The 17042-nt window shown below is 37.0% G+C and overlaps 2 protein-coding genes across 4 annotated transcripts; both read right to left on the reverse strand.

The window, feature by feature from the left end:
- Positions 1-930: 930 nt before the first annotated feature.
- LOC125472018 (nucleolin 1-like) lies at positions 931-5904 on the reverse strand. Its single transcript, XM_048573044.1, is given in 19 exon segments — positions 931-1574; positions 1729-1820; positions 1905-1995; positions 2086-2180; positions 2308-2425; positions 2498-2587; positions 2673-2713; positions 3020-3061; positions 3063-3119; positions 3187-3345; positions 3553-3660; positions 3779-3904; positions 4146-4271; positions 4402-4512; positions 4648-4755; positions 4841-4921; positions 5230-5408; positions 5601-5649; positions 5742-5904. Coding segments are annotated over 19 exon segments (2124 nt in total). The 5' UTR covers positions 5775-5904; the 3' UTR covers positions 931-1156.
- Positions 5905-6794: 890 nt separating this feature from the next.
- On the reverse strand, positions 6795-16282 carry LOC125471984. 3 transcript variants are annotated; one of them, XR_007254023.1, is made up of 24 exons: positions 16063-16282; positions 14739-15343; positions 14523-14647; positions 14299-14393; positions 13982-14200; positions 13710-13800; positions 13197-13248; positions 12424-12489; positions 11649-11803; positions 10923-10993; positions 10635-10829; positions 10471-10509; positions 10108-10215; positions 9862-9951; positions 9650-9725; positions 9172-9268; positions 9021-9090; positions 8757-8933; positions 8558-8680; positions 8368-8451; positions 8068-8252; positions 7700-7898; positions 7383-7491; positions 6795-7273 (listed from the first exon to the last, which is right to left on the reverse strand). XR_007254023.1 is itself a non-coding variant. In XM_048572978.1 (24 exons), the coding sequence occupies exons 2-24, from the start codon at positions 15317-15319 to the stop codon at positions 7166-7168; spliced, it is 3078 nt and encodes a 1025-aa protein (XP_048428935.1). In that variant the 5' UTR covers positions 15320-15343; positions 16063-16280; the 3' UTR covers positions 6795-7165. The 3 variants fall into 3 exon arrangements, 2 of the variants coding, with proteins under 2 accessions (XP_048428935.1, XP_048428936.1); XM_048572978.1 differs by having other exon boundaries at positions 7383-7454; positions 16063-16280; XM_048572979.1 differs by lacking the exon at positions 12424-12489 and having other exon boundaries at positions 7383-7454; positions 16063-16278.
- Positions 16283-17042: the final 760 nt, after the last annotated feature.

Genomic DNA, 17042 nt, shown 5'->3' on the forward strand with positions numbered 1-17042 from the left:
GAAACTAAAAATTCCCATTTTTTTTTCTTCAAAAACTGTGAGTTATAACCCACACTTTTCAATCGATTTTGGAAATTTTACAAGAATCATTATACGCTAAAATTCAAATAATTCTCGTGGCATCACATGTTTCCTAAAATTAATTTTAGGACTTTTTGAAGATTGTTTGCAAATCTCTTTGGGTCCCTGCTATAAGTTTAAATTATTTTTAGTTTTTTTTAATATTAATAATCAATAAAAAATAGTTTCGAGACCTAACAAATTATAGGATTAGATGCAAAGGTCTTGCAATATTTTCCCTAGGGTAATGCTAGTGAGACCAAAATTTTAAACCTAATTTGCAAACTAATTGATGTGACACCAATAAAAAATTAGTACGTTAATCATCAATATTTTGGTCTCTCTAGCATTATCTTTTTCCTTAACTACCACAGAATATTTCTTAAATTAAAAAATCAATATTTTTTCACAAAAATTGTGAGTTATAAACCACACTTCCAATCAATTTTGGGAATTTTACAAAGATCATTATAAGCCAAAATTCAAATCATTTCGTGATATCACACAACTAACTGCCTAGCCATCCCGCCCTACTGTCGACGCAATAATGCATTAGTGCCGCCGCCGCAAGATTTAAAGATGTGGCGGGCGAGCATTATCGAACACAACGTAGGCATTATTGCGTCTCCTTAAACACTCTGTAGGGATCGCATAAGACCCTTGGCAAGCGTTGTCACAGCCTCTGATGGGACCTGGAATCCCGCTCAGTCAATGGTGTGGGGATGTTATAATTAAGCACTAGTTGTTAGTTGTTACCAAGCGTCTTGCTTACGGAGAAAATTATATTTGGTTCCATATGCAGGGGCGGGCAACAAGAGTAGCTACAACAGGGAAAGTGGTGCTGCTGCTTCGGTTGCCGGAGATCCAAAATAATTCAAGTAAATTATATTAACGCTCAAAATTAATTAGAGTCATAAATCCAAAAATTCAATAGTAGGTTCACTCTTGCGTTCAAGTTCATGTCCACGTAAAGGAAAGGTCAAAACCAGACATGCCTCTCAAAATTAAAATAATAAAATATGATAAAATAAAAACAGCTAAACATAAGTCTTCCACAATTTCCCTTGGCCCCCGACCAACCACTCACAAGTCTAGTCTAGTCTACTCGTCGTCGAAGGTGGTTTTCTTCCCTGCACCATTTAGTACAACATGGGAATTGGTTAAGAATTACCGAGAGCATCACAGCCTATCCTAAACACTTGCATTGAAAAAGAGAATAATAAAAATGCCTACCTGTTCCAGGAGCAGCTAGGTTTGGTTTGTTTCCACGTCCTCTGCCTCGTCCACTGTCCCTGAAACCACGTCCACCACCATCCCTACCCCCCCTGCCGCTGTTGCTAAAACGTCCTCCACCACGATTACTGGAATAACCCCTGTCATTACTCCTGGGAGTACCAAAATCACCTTTTGGTTTTGCCTCTTCCACCTGCAAGTAACTGTCTCCAAATTCTTGTCCATTAAATTCTAGAGCTTTGTTGAAGCTGGCGGCATCCGAGAAGTCCATGTAAGCCATCCTGCATTTTATCAACACAATTTATCAAACAAGGCACACATAATGTGTAGAACCACCACCACCAATGGAAAAAGAAAAACAGAGAGATACAATTGCACATGTAGTAAGCTGGAAATACATATAAAAAAAAAATCAGCACTAGACATTGTACAGACCCTTTAGAGGCGCCAGTCTCATAATCTTTGGGGATGGACACCCTTGTTATCTCACCACAAGAACTAAAAGCTTCTTGTAAGGAGCTCCTGATCTGTAAAATGAAACTAGTTACACTTGAAAAAGAATCTCAACATTAATTAGACAACAGAGCTCGAATTCCTCGAGCAGTATATACCTCATCCTCCCCAAGGGATCTGTCAAAACCTCGAACAAATATTGTTTTGGACGCACCGCGTGGTCCCTTCTGATATGAGTTGCCCTCTCTTCTGAAATTATTATCAATAAAAGTAAGAAACTAATTTGATGACAACACCAAAACAAAACAACAAATGAAGCAGTTACAAGTTGCAATGTACCCGGTGGGAGTATAAGCACCCCTTTCACCCCTTTCACGAGCCAGATCAAGTCTGATATCACGACCAAGCAAATCTAAACCATTAAGTTCAAGAGCCTGCAATAACAAAAGCTTAATAGTTTAGCAACAGAAACAAAAAAAAAAAACAAAAACAAAAAGATTACTACAGATTCCACAAAGAAAGTGTCAATGTCAAAGAAAAAAGACGAAATAAAAGTCATACCTTCCTTGCTGCTTCAGCTGTGGCAAACTCAACATGTCCAAAGCCCTTGAACTTCCCTTCTGGATCTGAGGCAAAACGGATATCAACAACTTCGCCAGCATCTTTGAAGAAATTCCTCCTGCATAAAATAGTACTATTAGTTGAAAGAACCTAAAACATAACACAAGCTTAAATCAACGTATACACTTACAAATCGTGTTCCTCAATACGGAAGTTCAGGTTTCCAGCGAACAGCGTCTTAGAAGTCGATACGTCAGGAGTAGCTGGGGTTTTGGGCTGCAAAACCATTATTACAAAATCAGAACATTTATCATAGGATAAGCTGAAAGTACAATTGACAAAAGGGAGGAAGGGTCAATTACAGCTTCTTCTCAGACTCAGCATCTACCATTTTCACGTCAGTGTCCTGTTCACAAAAATAATATAGTATAACATTAGTCACACGGGTGGGGTACATAAATCTAATATTACTTTGTTCAGTAGTAATGTAAAAGCATTCTGCTATGCAAGAAACATTTATAGACACAAAAATTTAGTATACAATGGTGCAGATATGTACAGATAATAATATAATTACAGATAATGCAGATATTAGAGTTGGAAAATTCATGTACCCCTAGAGCATCCTATTAAGCCACAAGTCCTAATGAATAAGAGATCCAACAAGCATCACCTAAAACAAACTAATATCACACTAGCTCAGTAAAATTACCTTTTTCTTGGGAGTCTTTGCAGGTTGATCTTCCTCTTCTTCAGTCAGAACTGGATTCCTCCTCTGACTCACTGCTATCTTGCTTTGAAACTTGAGAAGGCTGCAAGAATCCAAAGAGGCATGACTACAAGTCCCAAAAACATTACAATCTAATGCTGAATGTAAACCCAAAAACTATCACCTTTACTTTCTCTAGTCTTTGGAGGTTCCTCCTCTGAACTATCAGAGTCACCATCCTCCATATCCTCATCAGAGTCACTTGAATCCTCATCCTTTTTGGATGGCTTAACACTCTTAGCAGCAGGGGCAACAGTTTTTGTGGTACCCTGCAACAAAATAAATTACTTAATTCCATCACCAAACCGCTTTAAATACTTAAAAAAAAAAAATACAAGAAACCAATATTTATCCTGTCCACCAAAAAGAGTAACATTAAAGGGCTTTCTGCCTTCACATGTGACACTAAATAAAAGCTAGAGCATCAAACTTTACTAGCTGCAACACATCCAATAGGAATTTAAATAGAAACAAACCTTCACTTCCTCTGAACTATCATCAGAATCCTCCTCTGAACTATCATCAGAGGAGCTTGAAACATCCTTTCCTTTAGGGATTACAGCAGATACTTTTTTCACAACTTCCTAAACATGTTCAGAAAGATTAACATTCAAACTATTTACTGAAAACCCAAATTAAAATGGCTCAACCTACTAGAGTAAATCCTTCAGATGATACAAATATTTAAGCTTGAGCACAAACCTCTTCTTCAGATTCAGAGCTCTCTTCAGACTCGGAGCTGCTAGTGTCTGCTTTCTTAACAGGAACTGATGGGCCTTTCTTAGCAGCTGCAGCCGGCTTTTGGGCAGTAACCTTTGCAGGGGTTTTCTAGAAACACAAAAGTAGAGGATCACTATCAACCAAAAGGTACCTTTCACAATCTAACAAAGGACAAAATACACAGTACAGTATCCCAATATACAGTTTTCACTGATTCAATCTTCACGAGCATGTCCTATACAATAACACCTATGGAAAAAAAAATTACAGCACCAAGTTTGGAAAACCAGATCCCGCACTATAGTGTGATTCCTTAAGATGATACAAATTATCAAGCTTGAGCACACACCTCATCTTCAGATTCAGAGCTCTCTTCAGACTCAGAGCTGCTAGTGTCTGCCTTCTTAACAGGCACTACTGGGCCTTTCTTAGCAGCTGCAGCTGGCTTTTGGGCAGTAACCTTTGCACGGGTTTTCTACAAACACAAAGTACAGTACCCCAAATATACAGTTATCACTGAATCAATCTTCACGTGCATGACCCATACAATAACCCCCAAGGCAAAAATAAATTACAGCACCAAGTTTGGAAAACCAAAAACTCACATCATCATCTTCCGAATCATCGCTACTCTCATCTGAGCTTTCAGTTGAGACATCTTTCTTCTTTATAGCAGCAGTTGGGCCACTCTTAGCAGCTACCTTAGATTTAGGAGCCTAAAACCAAGCAGTAACGCACACTTAAAAATAGCCACTCTACTTTCAAAATCAGGAATAAAACACAATAAATAAACAAAAGTTTACGTGCATCAGTAGTTTTATTTGTAAAAATAAATCAAATAAAAAACTCACTTCCTCCTCATCAGATTCCTCATCCGATGAATCATCACTGCTCGATGACACAGCTTTTTTAGCAGGAACTGACTTTTTTAAGGGAGCGGAAGGCTTGGCAGCAGGTTCCTATATCATACAACACAAATAAGTCTCATAATAAATTGGACAACTCTATCAACCACACTGACATTAAAATAAAATGAATACTCACTTCATCAGAGTCTGAATCATCTGATTCAGAACTGCTAGATGGCTTACTTTTACCATTTTTAGCAGCCTTGGGAGCAGGTTTCTGAGTAAAAATAACGCCATAAATGTTTTTCCCAAGTAGTAAGAAAAGGGTAAGTAAACATCCAAACCAATTACTCATCAACATGAACTTTTAGGGTCATCGTCGAACCAAATAGAATGTCAACTCCAAAACCAAAATGATGAAGTCTACTTTCTCAAAATTCAAAATTCTGGGACATTAAACATGCATAATATTATTTTAAGTGCACATGTTAAGAATAATACACAAAGAATAACCCATACAAATAAACACATAATAACACTATCTCATAAACAAACAAGAAAAAACAAGTGTGTAGCGTAATAAACCTTCACGTCAGAGTCAGAAGACACATCAGACTCCTCCTCGGAACTACTAGTCTCCACTTTCTTCTTCTGGGTCTTTGCTTCAACTTTCTTCTTCTGAATGGCCTGCGCTATGCCCTCGTCAATCTTCTGCTTCTTTGCGCTCACAACCTTCTCTATTTCGTTCTCAGCATCTCTCTTACCTTCTCAACACAACCACAACCACAACAAATTCAATAACCAACATCCGAAATAAAAATATCTCAAAACAAAGCAAATATGCAAAATTTAAACATTCAAACTACACTATCAACGGATAAAAACACCATAGCACAACAAATAAATAAAATAAAATCAAAACAAAAATTTCCCAAAACTCCGAAAAGAATCGAAACCTTTCTTTCCAGACTTCGGAGTTGGAACAACTACAGCGGGAGCCTCAACCTGTACGGAAAATCAAAACCCAATTAGTAAACGAAATCATCGAAACAAAACCGAAGACTTGACGAAGCGAAAGCAGTTCAAAAGAATCATACTTTGGTGGCGGATTTCTTGCTTGATTTGCCCATTTGGGAGATTAAGCTAGGGTTTCGATATGAAATATGGGAAGAACAAAGAACAGAGGGGCGGAGGCTGGCTGCTCTGAAAAACCCTAGGGTTTAGGGTTGTAGGGATTTTGGGAGCGGTGGGAGTGAGCGTAGAATAATTATCGATGCTGCTCTCTATTTATACAATTTGGGAATCAGCGTGAGGGGTTAGGGTTTTTGACAGGCACGCATGTAAGCGTGTGCATCATGCTGTGCGTTTTGATTTCTTTGAACCTGAACCGTACGATAAACAAGTGCGTTTGTCACTCCTTGGGCCTATAATTGTCCAGAAGTTTGTTTGGGCTTTTGCCTCTATTACACCCACATACGGAAATATCAAGGAGTTCATAAGAGTGTGAAGAAGAATTTGCAAGTGACCCCTTAACATAGTATTGAGAATGAGTTGAGTCATTTCATGACGGGTATGGGTTTGAATTCTGTCAGTGAGTAATCTAACATTTAATTTAACAAAATCTACCATTTGGAAAAAAAAAAAAAATTGCGTGAAGAAGAATTTACTTTTTTGAACAAAAACATAAAAAATTCAATAATATGCAGTATTGAATAATAATAGAAATAAATGGTTGGGATTTGACAATAGAAGATTTATAACTGTTGTTAAAATCAAATTTAACGGTTAAAACACTCTTATAAGAAATCCTAGTCGGACTAGCTTACACCTCTCCATTTTGCTTCAAAACTTTGTCAGTCCAGGGCTCATAAAAAAGTTCGAAATTATCGGGATCTCACCCTAATAAGACTAATCAAAGTTTTCTTAAATAGCAAACAGAGGATTAGCAAGCATGGTTAGAGCAATGTACTTCTCTCGTCACAATCAAGTTTGAATTCATCTTTCTGTAATTCACATTAATTCAATATAGACTATCGTCCAAAAAGAAATTTGAAATGATTATGAGATCTCACCGGAAGACTGATCAAGATTTTCTAGAAACATCGGAGCCATGAAAAATTGATAAAAAAAAAAAAAAAAAAATGAGAAAATTAATTTAATCTGAAAAATCTAAAATTACTAAAACAATGCTGTTATTTTACAAGGCATGAAAAATTGGGAAAATTTTGTATATAAAGATAAAGATAGTAAATTATTTTGTTGGGGGCTTTTCACTTCTCTCATCCGCTCAAAAAGGGATGGGAAAACGGAGGGTTTTGCCTCCTACTGTTACCCAAAGCCGCCTCCAAATTTGGGCCTCTCTTATCTTCTTTCTTTGTTCTCCAAGAACGCATAATGAGTAACGAAAAGCGTCTGCGTTTCGGCTTTTCATCTTCCTTCTCCCTCAACGAATGGAAGCCTTTAAAGCAGGGCGTTTCCTTTCTCTACGAAGACTATGTTAAAGAACACTGTAAGATCAGTTTCAAAAACCAAATGGTGATTTTCTTCTGCTTCCGCCTTCTCCGTATTGTTCATTCCATTTCCTAAGTTCGTTCATGCTTGAAGCATCGTAGGAAACTGATGGCCCAACCTACATAATCAAGATAGAAATAAGTAACTGACATTTCAGCATAAATATTACCTGTAGATGTATCCTCGAAAAGTAAACATAACAAATTCATCTATCTTAAATTCTTTACCTTGGCTTTTGATTGAATAAAATCATCAAGAGTCAGCGGCCTTAACACCGTAGAAGCGTCAATTTTTATGTCCTGCGCAATGAGTAACCAAACACCACCAATTGGCACACTGAAATCAGTACAAAACTTTACGCACAATGAAAAAGAAGGTGAAGATATTCAACAGGACAATAGAAATTTGAGAAAATAGCAGCAAAAATTTATTCCTCCCAAGGCACACCCAAAATTAAAATAGAACTCAAACACTTTGACAGGCCCGTAAATGGAACCAACGAGAAACTGACACTGACATTACAAACAACAAAAATGCATATTACCTTCTTTTCTTCTTCTAAAAGCTCCTGGACAGGTCTATAAGCAGCAGCAATGCAGAGGTTCTTCAAATCGCTGCCAGAGTATCCCTCCGTTGCTTCTGAAAGTTTGTCAAATTGGAAACCAAGTGCTAGATTCTCTTGAGCAAGAAATATACTCAATATCTTCTTACGATTTTCAACATCAGGTAAATCAACATATATCCTACGAAGCAACCAACATAACTCGGTCAACATTGTTTGAACTTTATTTTAATTAATTTTTTGCCATATGAGGATAATCTACTATCAAAGAATACCATAACCAATCTGGCAAGACAGAGACGAACAATTGACAGAACCATCGTAACCAATATGGAATAAATCAACCACACCTTCTTGGTAACCGACGAATGACAGCATCATCAAGGTCAAATGGTCGATTTGTGGCGCCAAGAATGAGGATTCTTTGACTGTCTTTGGACCTCAATCCATCCCAAGCTGCCATGAACTCATTTCTCATTCTTCTAGTTGCCTCATGCTCAAAAGACCCACCACGAGCACCAAGCAAACTATCAACCTACAACAGAGAATATTTAACAGGATGGTCAAATTCTGGGTTCAAAAAGAAAACAAAAGGAACTAGATTGTTGTACATCATTATTCTTTTAATTCCTCAAAACTGAAAACCTCACCTCATCAACAAATATTATGACGGGAGCAAGCTTGCTGGCAAAGGAGAAGAGAGCCTTGGTCAGCTTTTCAGCATCTCCAAACCACTGTATCAAAAAAAGTTAAAAAGATAAGCATTTAACAGAAACATAGCTTGTTATTTGGTTCGTGAAATTAAACTAACCACTGCCAGATCTATACTCGAAAGCATACCTTTGATGTTAGAGTAGAACCAGTTATGCTGATAAAGTTCGTCCCAGCTTCTGTTGCGAGTGCCTTGGCAAGAAGGGTCTTCCCAGTTCCAGGAGGCCCAAAAAGTAATATTCCTTTGCAAGGCTAACCATGCAGCATCACATGGTTAGGCACTCATTCAAGCATTAATGCAAATAATGCGCAAGATTAAAATAAATACCCGCAACAAGTTTCCATGAGAGAAAAGCTCCGGTCTCCTCATTGGAAGAATGACAAGTTCATTCAGCGCTCTCTTCACGTCCTCCAGAGCACCGACATCATCAAACCTAACACCAATTTCACCAGGAGGTACTACTGCTGAAACAAAGTTGCTCTCATATTCATCCTTTGCTAGGTTCTGCAACAGTTTATATATGTTAAAGGTGAAACAAGATACAAAAAACTCAAATACTTAACATTTAGTATGAGCCAATTAAATACATGCCTTCAAATTTTGAGAGGGCTTCCGAGACAAACTTTCTTGCTCCTTCAAACGTGAAATTGCTATTTCAAGGCTTCACAAAAGTAACAGAAGTGTTAAACGGCAGGGTAACATAAAATTTTTAAATACTATCTACGACAGATGAAACATGTACCTTTCACAAGGCAGATGCAATCTTTCACCTTTAACAGAAGGAAGAAGGCATGATGACAAGTAATGGTTTTTTGCCCAGCCAACTACTCTCTCAGCCTCTGGGAAATAAACAGGTAAAACTATTGAATAAAACTGAATCATTTGAAAATTTCTGGAATTGAAAAAAAAAAACGCATACTAGCTGTAACACTCCAGGAATGCCCTACTCTAGATTCTATATTGACTAGTGCAGATCCCTAGCATGATTAAAGTCAACAATATCCTCTTTTTTGGAAACAGAGAAAAAACATATTGCAAAGGTCAAAGTTACAGATTTTATATGAGCCGTTGACAAGCAATCCACATACTAGACCGGCATATATGGTAATTCACCACCTACATATCCAACTTATAAACTTCAAAACTCCATATTACAACAGAAACTTAGTATTTTTTTCTGTTTCTTAACAAGGAAAAATGCTCAAGTTAGGATTTCTTACTTCGCTTTGTCAAGATTACACCATCAGTGTCTACTAGCAATAAGTCATTGCATGAGAGCTCATTTTCCTCAAGAACCTACAATAGCTCAAAATAATTCAATAAGTAAGGAGGTTTGAAGAACAAAAAGCCCCCGAAATAGACTAGTAGTGGCACAAATACATCGCACAGTACTTCACCAATCACTCATGTGAATTTCACAACTAGAGGATACCTCATGTAATTCATTTAAATTGCTCCTTGCTATCACAATTCTTCTGTCTTCTTCAATCTGTTTATTGAATGTTCGAAGATCCTCTTCCTCCTGCAAAAGTAAAAAGGATGAGGAAACAGAACGAGTGTGAAACCACAAAAAAAAAGGAAAAGTAATCACATTTGTATATCTGTGTGTATGCTTATGCGTGTAAAGTATGTAGACAGTGGTAACACACATTTATGCAGGAGGAAGACCAACATTTACCTTTGGCGGATAAACGCAGAAAACATTTGTGAATAGCTTATATATTTCATTGTCATCTGATTTCTTTGTTCCTTTAAGTCCCTCTGTAAGACGCTTAAGAGAGAGAGGCTTGAAACAAAAAACAAGCAATTTGTTAATTTAAGTAAAAGGGACACAACATAATTTTAGGGAAAACATCACCTTGCATCTAAGGAAGAAACATGTAAATCTTCAACTGGTGAAAACTATATAGAAACTCCAAAAGCAGAAAAAAGTTTTTGATAATCCAAGGAGAAGAAAAATAACACGAATTTCTCAAACACAGATTTATGCATTACTGTTTGTGCCAAGTACATTGTGCTCCTTAAGAATAAAGAGGATTACCAGCTTTGCAAGACGCCCAAAATTTGGAAGTATCATTGTCTGTAGCAGAGTATTTGTAGGGGGAAAGTGTTAGTAATAAACTACAAATAGTTATCCATTAATCAGAAACAAGTAAGCAAACAAAACATATAGAGATCCAACAAAAACGAATCCTTAACACTTACAAATTTCTCTTTCTCCTTTGACCCGGATTCAACTTTGTTCTGCCCGCAAATCAAAACAACAGGACCCGACAACTCGTCAAAAACTGCTTTCACCTTAGCGACAAACTCCTTGCGATCTGACTTGGGAACTGCCCTAGACATCCATTGAGAAGAGTCTGGAAAATAGACAATAAGAGGTTGCTTGGCATGCAATACCTGCAAGCAATGAAAATCCAGATACAGTTTATAGATGGACAACCTCACGCGTCAGAAGACAAAGTTCTTATCCTTTGGTATTGTGTACCACACCTCACATAGGGCCTCCATTGCAATATAACAATCCTCAGTCCGTGGGTCAGGAATATGCTCGATTTCCTTAGCTGTACAAAATGGAAATCTGTCATTCTATAACTAAAAGAGTCGCTACCAGAATTTCCGTCAACACCTTAAGCTATATCAAATTAAAACCATAACCAACTGTGTAGAGAACCGAAAATACGATCTTTTTCATCCATAAAATTCAGCTAATGGTAATAAGCCACCTGCTATTCCATCTAATGCAGCCTTTTGTTTCAATTTCCTTATCCAAAGTATCTACTGGAATTTATTAGCACCGATGAAATTCACAATTAAACAACATGAGTCAAGAATACAAAAACACTAGGAGTACAAAAGCAAAAACAGAAAATGATAATATGAACAGCCTCGGTATGAGTAATAACATTATGCAATCCTAGAATTATAACCATGGAACAATGAAGCCCTACACTTGTATTAGATTGCTTAAGTTACATTTAATCATGTCATAAGTTGATCTGATAGGCCATATGCATAATTAAATAGAACTGGTGGAGATTATCAGTTTGCAAATCATAAAGCAACTTGTCTGTATATTGGTCGTAACATTCACATGAACAATGCAACAGTAAATTGTCTGTCAAAATTGATGAAGTCTTAAACAAAGGAAATCAGAGCATAAAGTAATCTCCCAAGTCTAGCAACAAAAATGAACAAAAATTAAAAAATCCGCATTACCAAGTATCCAATAAACCGGTGGATCTGCAGGCTGCCCTGCTACCTTCTCCTCTTCATCCACTTCAGTTCCTGTCTTCTGTTTAACATCCAAAAGAACAGCAACTCGATCTCCACTCACCTCATATACCTCCCCTCGTTGACCCTTTGGTAAAGGCCTGTACAGATGTCAAATTCATTAAGTAACAAGATTTCAGAATAACAAGTGTAAATCAACTGCAGCCATGAATTAAATAACTATACTACTGAAACTACTACGAGTATTTTGAATTTTCTAATAGCAAAACAGAAAACTGATACAGGAAGAAAGAGACTACATGCAAAACAGTTGCATAGCTTCCAAAATCATAGATAGTTACATGTATGTACCACATAAAAGCAGCACAAACACAAAAAGACAGAAATTTTACCATTAGGTGGGTTATGCAGGGCATAAACTGGAATAGTCCAAAATATGTTATAGCAAAGTATATGACAAGTGGACAACAAACTTCTAGCAATACACCCACATAACCTCTAAAAGGAGTCGAAACATTTGTGCTAAATCATGGTTGAAAACCACTAACATCTTTTTACTAAACCTGAATAAGCCCCCATACTTAATGGAGACAATGGAACATGGATAGAGACTAGACTATGGAAGTACAAGGGTCAAACTTAGGTCCAAAGAGAAAAAAGGTATGCGAAAAAGCAAAAGCTTTCTAGAGAAAACCAAATGGAGAATCTAAGAATGTTCTGCTGTATTTCTCCCCCTACACATGACAACTTACCAACCCACCTGCTACGGAAGATGGTATAAGCATTCCTTGGACCATCAGATGTAGATATCTTACCCAACAGGACCCTGTATTGCATTATATATGTCAATGTCAGGTGAGGGCGGAGTCAGAGTTCATTTGGGGATGATATCATCCTAAAGGGTTTTGAAAGATAGGCCACAGAGATGATATTCTAGGCAGCACGCTTGTAATTTTTCCAGCAAGATCTAAAAAATCTGGGGTTCAACACTGTCTCATCCACCAATTCTGGCAAAAATCCTAGGCTGGTACGAGACAAACTGATGGAACTTAACTCAAAAACATGCTAGCTCATTAAATTCCCCCCAAGAAACAGAATTGAAAACGTAAAATATTTGTAGAGAATTGACAAAATTGCATCAAAGACTTGTACAAACAAAATCCTTTGGAGCTCACGATTGGTGCCAACTTTATTCTTTTAAGCTAACGAGGCAATATCAATTATACACAATAAATCTTGCCAAAAGCCCCTCACCTAGGTGCAAAAGGCATATATGCCTTGCCAGAATCCCCGGAAGGGACCTATATTTTCTTTTTGAAGTACACAAGTTTCATTATCCAAAACAATGGAAAGAAAGTAGCATTCATGAACTTCAAAATACACTTTAATCTCATGAGTTCTCAAAATTTGAAAATCATCTTTTTATTCAACGCCACAAAAAAAATGAATTCCTCAGTGCAGAAAATGTCAAAGATACTGTTAGATCTACTCAACATTAAATGGAGCAAACAAATGAAAGAAATAATTCAGAACCTGTTATCAGCTTCAACACGTATAGAAGGCCCGATGTACTTCACTCGATCTCCTGCAAAAATGAAGAAGCAAGAATACTGATTTTTTTAGGACGAACAACAAAATGTTCTCATATAGAGATGAACACGACAATTGCAAAAGTAGTTCGACCAAAAATAACAGTTGCACTAGTAATAAGAAAATAAGGGCCCACTTGGGAATGATTATGGGAGGTACAAAATTACTACTAGATTGTTGGACAAATGCTTAAAGTGCTTTAGTGAGAATAAAATCACTTTTTGTGGTTTTATGGAGAAACACATGGGAGGTGCTTCTCCTTAAAAGTGATCATCTTGAAAAACGCAAAAATCACTTGCAGTCTTCAATGAAACTTTTAAAATACCAAAATTACTAATAACTAAAATCACTTCTACATAAACACTCCTAAACGACCCTAAGAAATATAGCTTCTTATCAACTCACAAAACATATAAGATTTGAATATAACATATGGTAAGAATCTATGTATGGAACCTTTCTTTAGCAGTCGTTTGCATTGCTCAGAAGACTCGGCAGTTTCTGATTTTGAGGATTCAGACGAACTCTCAGTTTCCCCAGATACCATCTGCCACATATGAACCATAGATTATAAATCATGATTTACAAAAAAGTATATAAAGAATCCCAATATCAATAAGATCACCATTTAATTTTCTGAATCACTGAAATATGCTTAGGGTAGAAGGACTAAGAATACAAAAACCCTTATGCTCCCAAAAAAAAAAAAAAATGTAAATAAATCATACCTTTGTAAATTCTTCAACAGGAACAAGCTTCTTGAGGGCTGCTTCAGCCCTTGCGTGCGCATCACTTTCATCTTTATCACTAGAATCTGATTTTGGCTCGTTACTACTAGTCCAATCTTCTTCGTTACTCGCAACATTCTCATCCTCAATCTCTGAATCAGAAGTACTCTCCTCCATATCATCATCATCTGATTCAGATTCGCAATCGTCACCAAAATCCTACTCCACATTTGAACAGAAATTAATTATTAAAACCAAACTGTGTGAGTACCAGGAGAAGAGGGGGCAGGGTAATATTAATTTTATTTCAATCTTACATAAGGAGCAAGTACACTGCTGTCTAGCACCAAGAGGGGAACTTTGAGATCTTGTGCAAGTGCTCTAACTAATCTTTCACGATAAAGTTCAGTGCCTGCAGATAAACAAGATAAATGGTAATTTCATTCAGTTCTACAAAACAAAGTTAACTATAGACATTAGCCACTTGAGGAACTTTGAAATACACAAGGTAATGATTAGATTTGTGGAACCTGTGACCAACCTGGAGCACTCTGAAGCAGAATTCTTCCATTTGAAGATGTCAAACGAGAACCATACGTGGAAGTAAACTTTTTATGTTTCAAATGGGAAGCAGCACATTCCACCAAAAGGTTTTTGGTAGGTTCACTATAAAAAATGAAAATAAATCTATAAATCTTCTGATAAGTGATACGTGATAAGAAAGAAGCAATCAAAAACATAAAAGAGAAGCAATTACTGAATGTAGTAAGGAAATGTATCCCATGACACGGTTATTTTCTCCCACGGAACAATCCTCCTCAAAAACTCATTTTTGAACTTCTCTCGTTTAGTTGAGAAAGGCGACTCTTTCTTTTTACTCTCAATGGTAATCTTTTGACTAGTAAGCCATTCCTTTTGATCTTGTTCCCCAAGCAGAGCATGTGCATCCACACTCCTCCCATCTTCCTTTGCTTTTTCTTGAGAAGACTTCCCTTTATCGAGGTCCGCATCACCTTTCACTGGTGTTTGATTATCCTCATTTGCATTCCTTCCGTCACCTTCAGAACTGTAGGCACGTAACTGGCTACCCTTCAAACACGGATTAGACCTTACATGCAAACCAGTGCAGCTATAACCAGGAGCAACATTACGCAACAAGAATGAATCTACGAGATGGCTTCTAATAAAACTACCATGAAAACAGTGGTTTCCCGAAATTGTTTTATGACCCAAAGATTGAGAAGAACCATGAACAGTGTAGGTAGGCGTTGCTGAATATTTGGACATTTGAAGCACCCATCTCTGATTTCTAAACTTTAGTCTCCTTGCATGCATCATCACTTCTTTTTTCCAAATTTTACGCTGCAAAGTATGCTTCAATCAGTTTACAGTAGTAATTTAAATTTGTGAGTGAATAAAAATTCAAATGTGCAGCATAAGAATCAAATATTGCATGAATTTTCTAGGATACTCACACACTGTGGCATGCTATAAAGTATTCTTTCTAAAATCATTTTCCTGGAAAAGCAAGATTATTGACATGGAGACAATAATCTGCAAATATATCCAACCACACGGGTCGCCTAATACACATTCTTCCCAATCAAAGTTTTAATGCATTATTTGCTTTTTCCATTTACTATATAGACGATTTGTATGACAATGCCACCGTATTACAGAGAAGTTTATAGCTATCTAATATTCTCTAGGCTCTGAATATGAATAACAAGAAGCAAACTTTTCAATTTTAATTCCAGGCACCGCCGGTGTAGAAATAAATAGCATGAATTTCAGAAGACTTAGACCGTTGCAAGCACTTTTGTTCAACTTTTGTGGCATTCTAACTCAAACTTTGCTTCCAACTTCCCAGAAAAAAGAAACAAAAGGAAAGCATCTCCGTAAGTTTTACAGCTCCCTCCGGGAAGCAGACTTCACGCTAACTGCTAAGTAACTAAACAAACCAATCTTAGCAACCAAGGAGAAGTGAGCTTTCATTTTTTATCATTCAACGCTTAACCCAATACAAGCAAACAAACACGAAAATAAAGGCATAAATTACAGGCAATGAGAGAGAGAAGTACCTTAGGTAAAAGGTTGGTTCAGACTTCAAACCCTAGGTTGGTCGGCGGCCATAAAGGGGAGAGACAGACAGACAGAGAGGGAGGCGGTAAAACCGTAGGGGAAGCGAGGCGACGGTTTTGGAGAAAGAAGAGAAACAGAGGCTGTGAGATAAGATCTCTCTCTACCTTCTCCTCACTTTCTTTTTTTTTTTTTTTCTGGGCTACCAAAATGGAACAAGGTTTATGAATCAAATCTTTCAGTTTGTCTCTCTCTTTTTAATTTTTTGGGTAAGTGAGTGTAGGTTTGGATTTTTGTCCGGTGAAATTGGAAAGGTTTTCGTAGTTATGGTTATGGGCCGCACTTTATATGGGTTAGGGTTTCTTGGGAAAAACTGCATGGACCCAACTTTTGGTTTATTTACCAATAATTTTTTGGCCCAAACCAAAATTCGAATTTGGAACTGAATAGACACTCGCCCAAGTTCAAATTCTCCACCACTATCAGTCAATGCAGTTAAAGGAGATGCAACTTCTTTTTTATCTCCTATCTATCTACGATTCTATATATAAAGTGAGAGGCCAAAAAGAGTGAAGCTTTCTAACAAAAGGGAGTAGTTATTGACATATCTACTTTTTATTACACATGTAAGTTCAGTTTTTAAATATTAAAATAAAATGTGAAAGAGCAAATTTCAACATGCGTAAGCGTGTGGCAAGAGGCTAGTTAACCATAAAGGGCACGGGCCTTAACCATGCTTCATTTAAATTTTAAGGAGCCATGTGAAGCTATATGTGCTCAACAAAGCATCAACTTTTATATATCCATTAACCAATCATAATGCTTTGTCGTAGCTAGAGAGCTGAAAGGTTGGATATGCTTGATCCTAGGCCAATTCTTTCACCTAAGACCAAAGGATTTCGCGTGTTCAAGCTATCCTATCTATGTTCTGTATATTTTTGTAATTGTCGAAGGGAATGACTTATTTTATACTTATATAACT

Source organism: the organism of the source record quoted next, unplaced genomic scaffold, assembly GCF_019419815.1.
Source record: "Pyrus x bretschneideri cultivar Hongxiangsu unplaced genomic scaffold, Pyrus_bretschneideri_v1 Contig63, whole genome shotgun sequence".
NCBI lineage: Eukaryota > Viridiplantae > Streptophyta > Magnoliopsida > Rosales > Rosaceae > Pyrus > Pyrus x bretschneideri.

Bases quoted from the DNA above. Each gene is read 5' to 3' on its own strand.
- LOC125471984 (XM_048572978.1), bottom strand. From the start codon at position 15,319: ATGATGCATGCAAGGAGACTAAAGTTTAGAAATCAGAGATGGGTGCTT. The intron at 13,801-13,981 runs GTATGATTTATT...CATATGTGGCAG, and splicing joins CTGTTGAAGAATTTACAAAG to ATGGTATCTGGGGAAACTGA. The intron at 12,490-13,196 runs GTTCTGAATTAT...AATGCAATACAG, and splicing joins CGTGTTGAAGCTGATAACAG to GGTCCTGTTGGGTAAGATAT.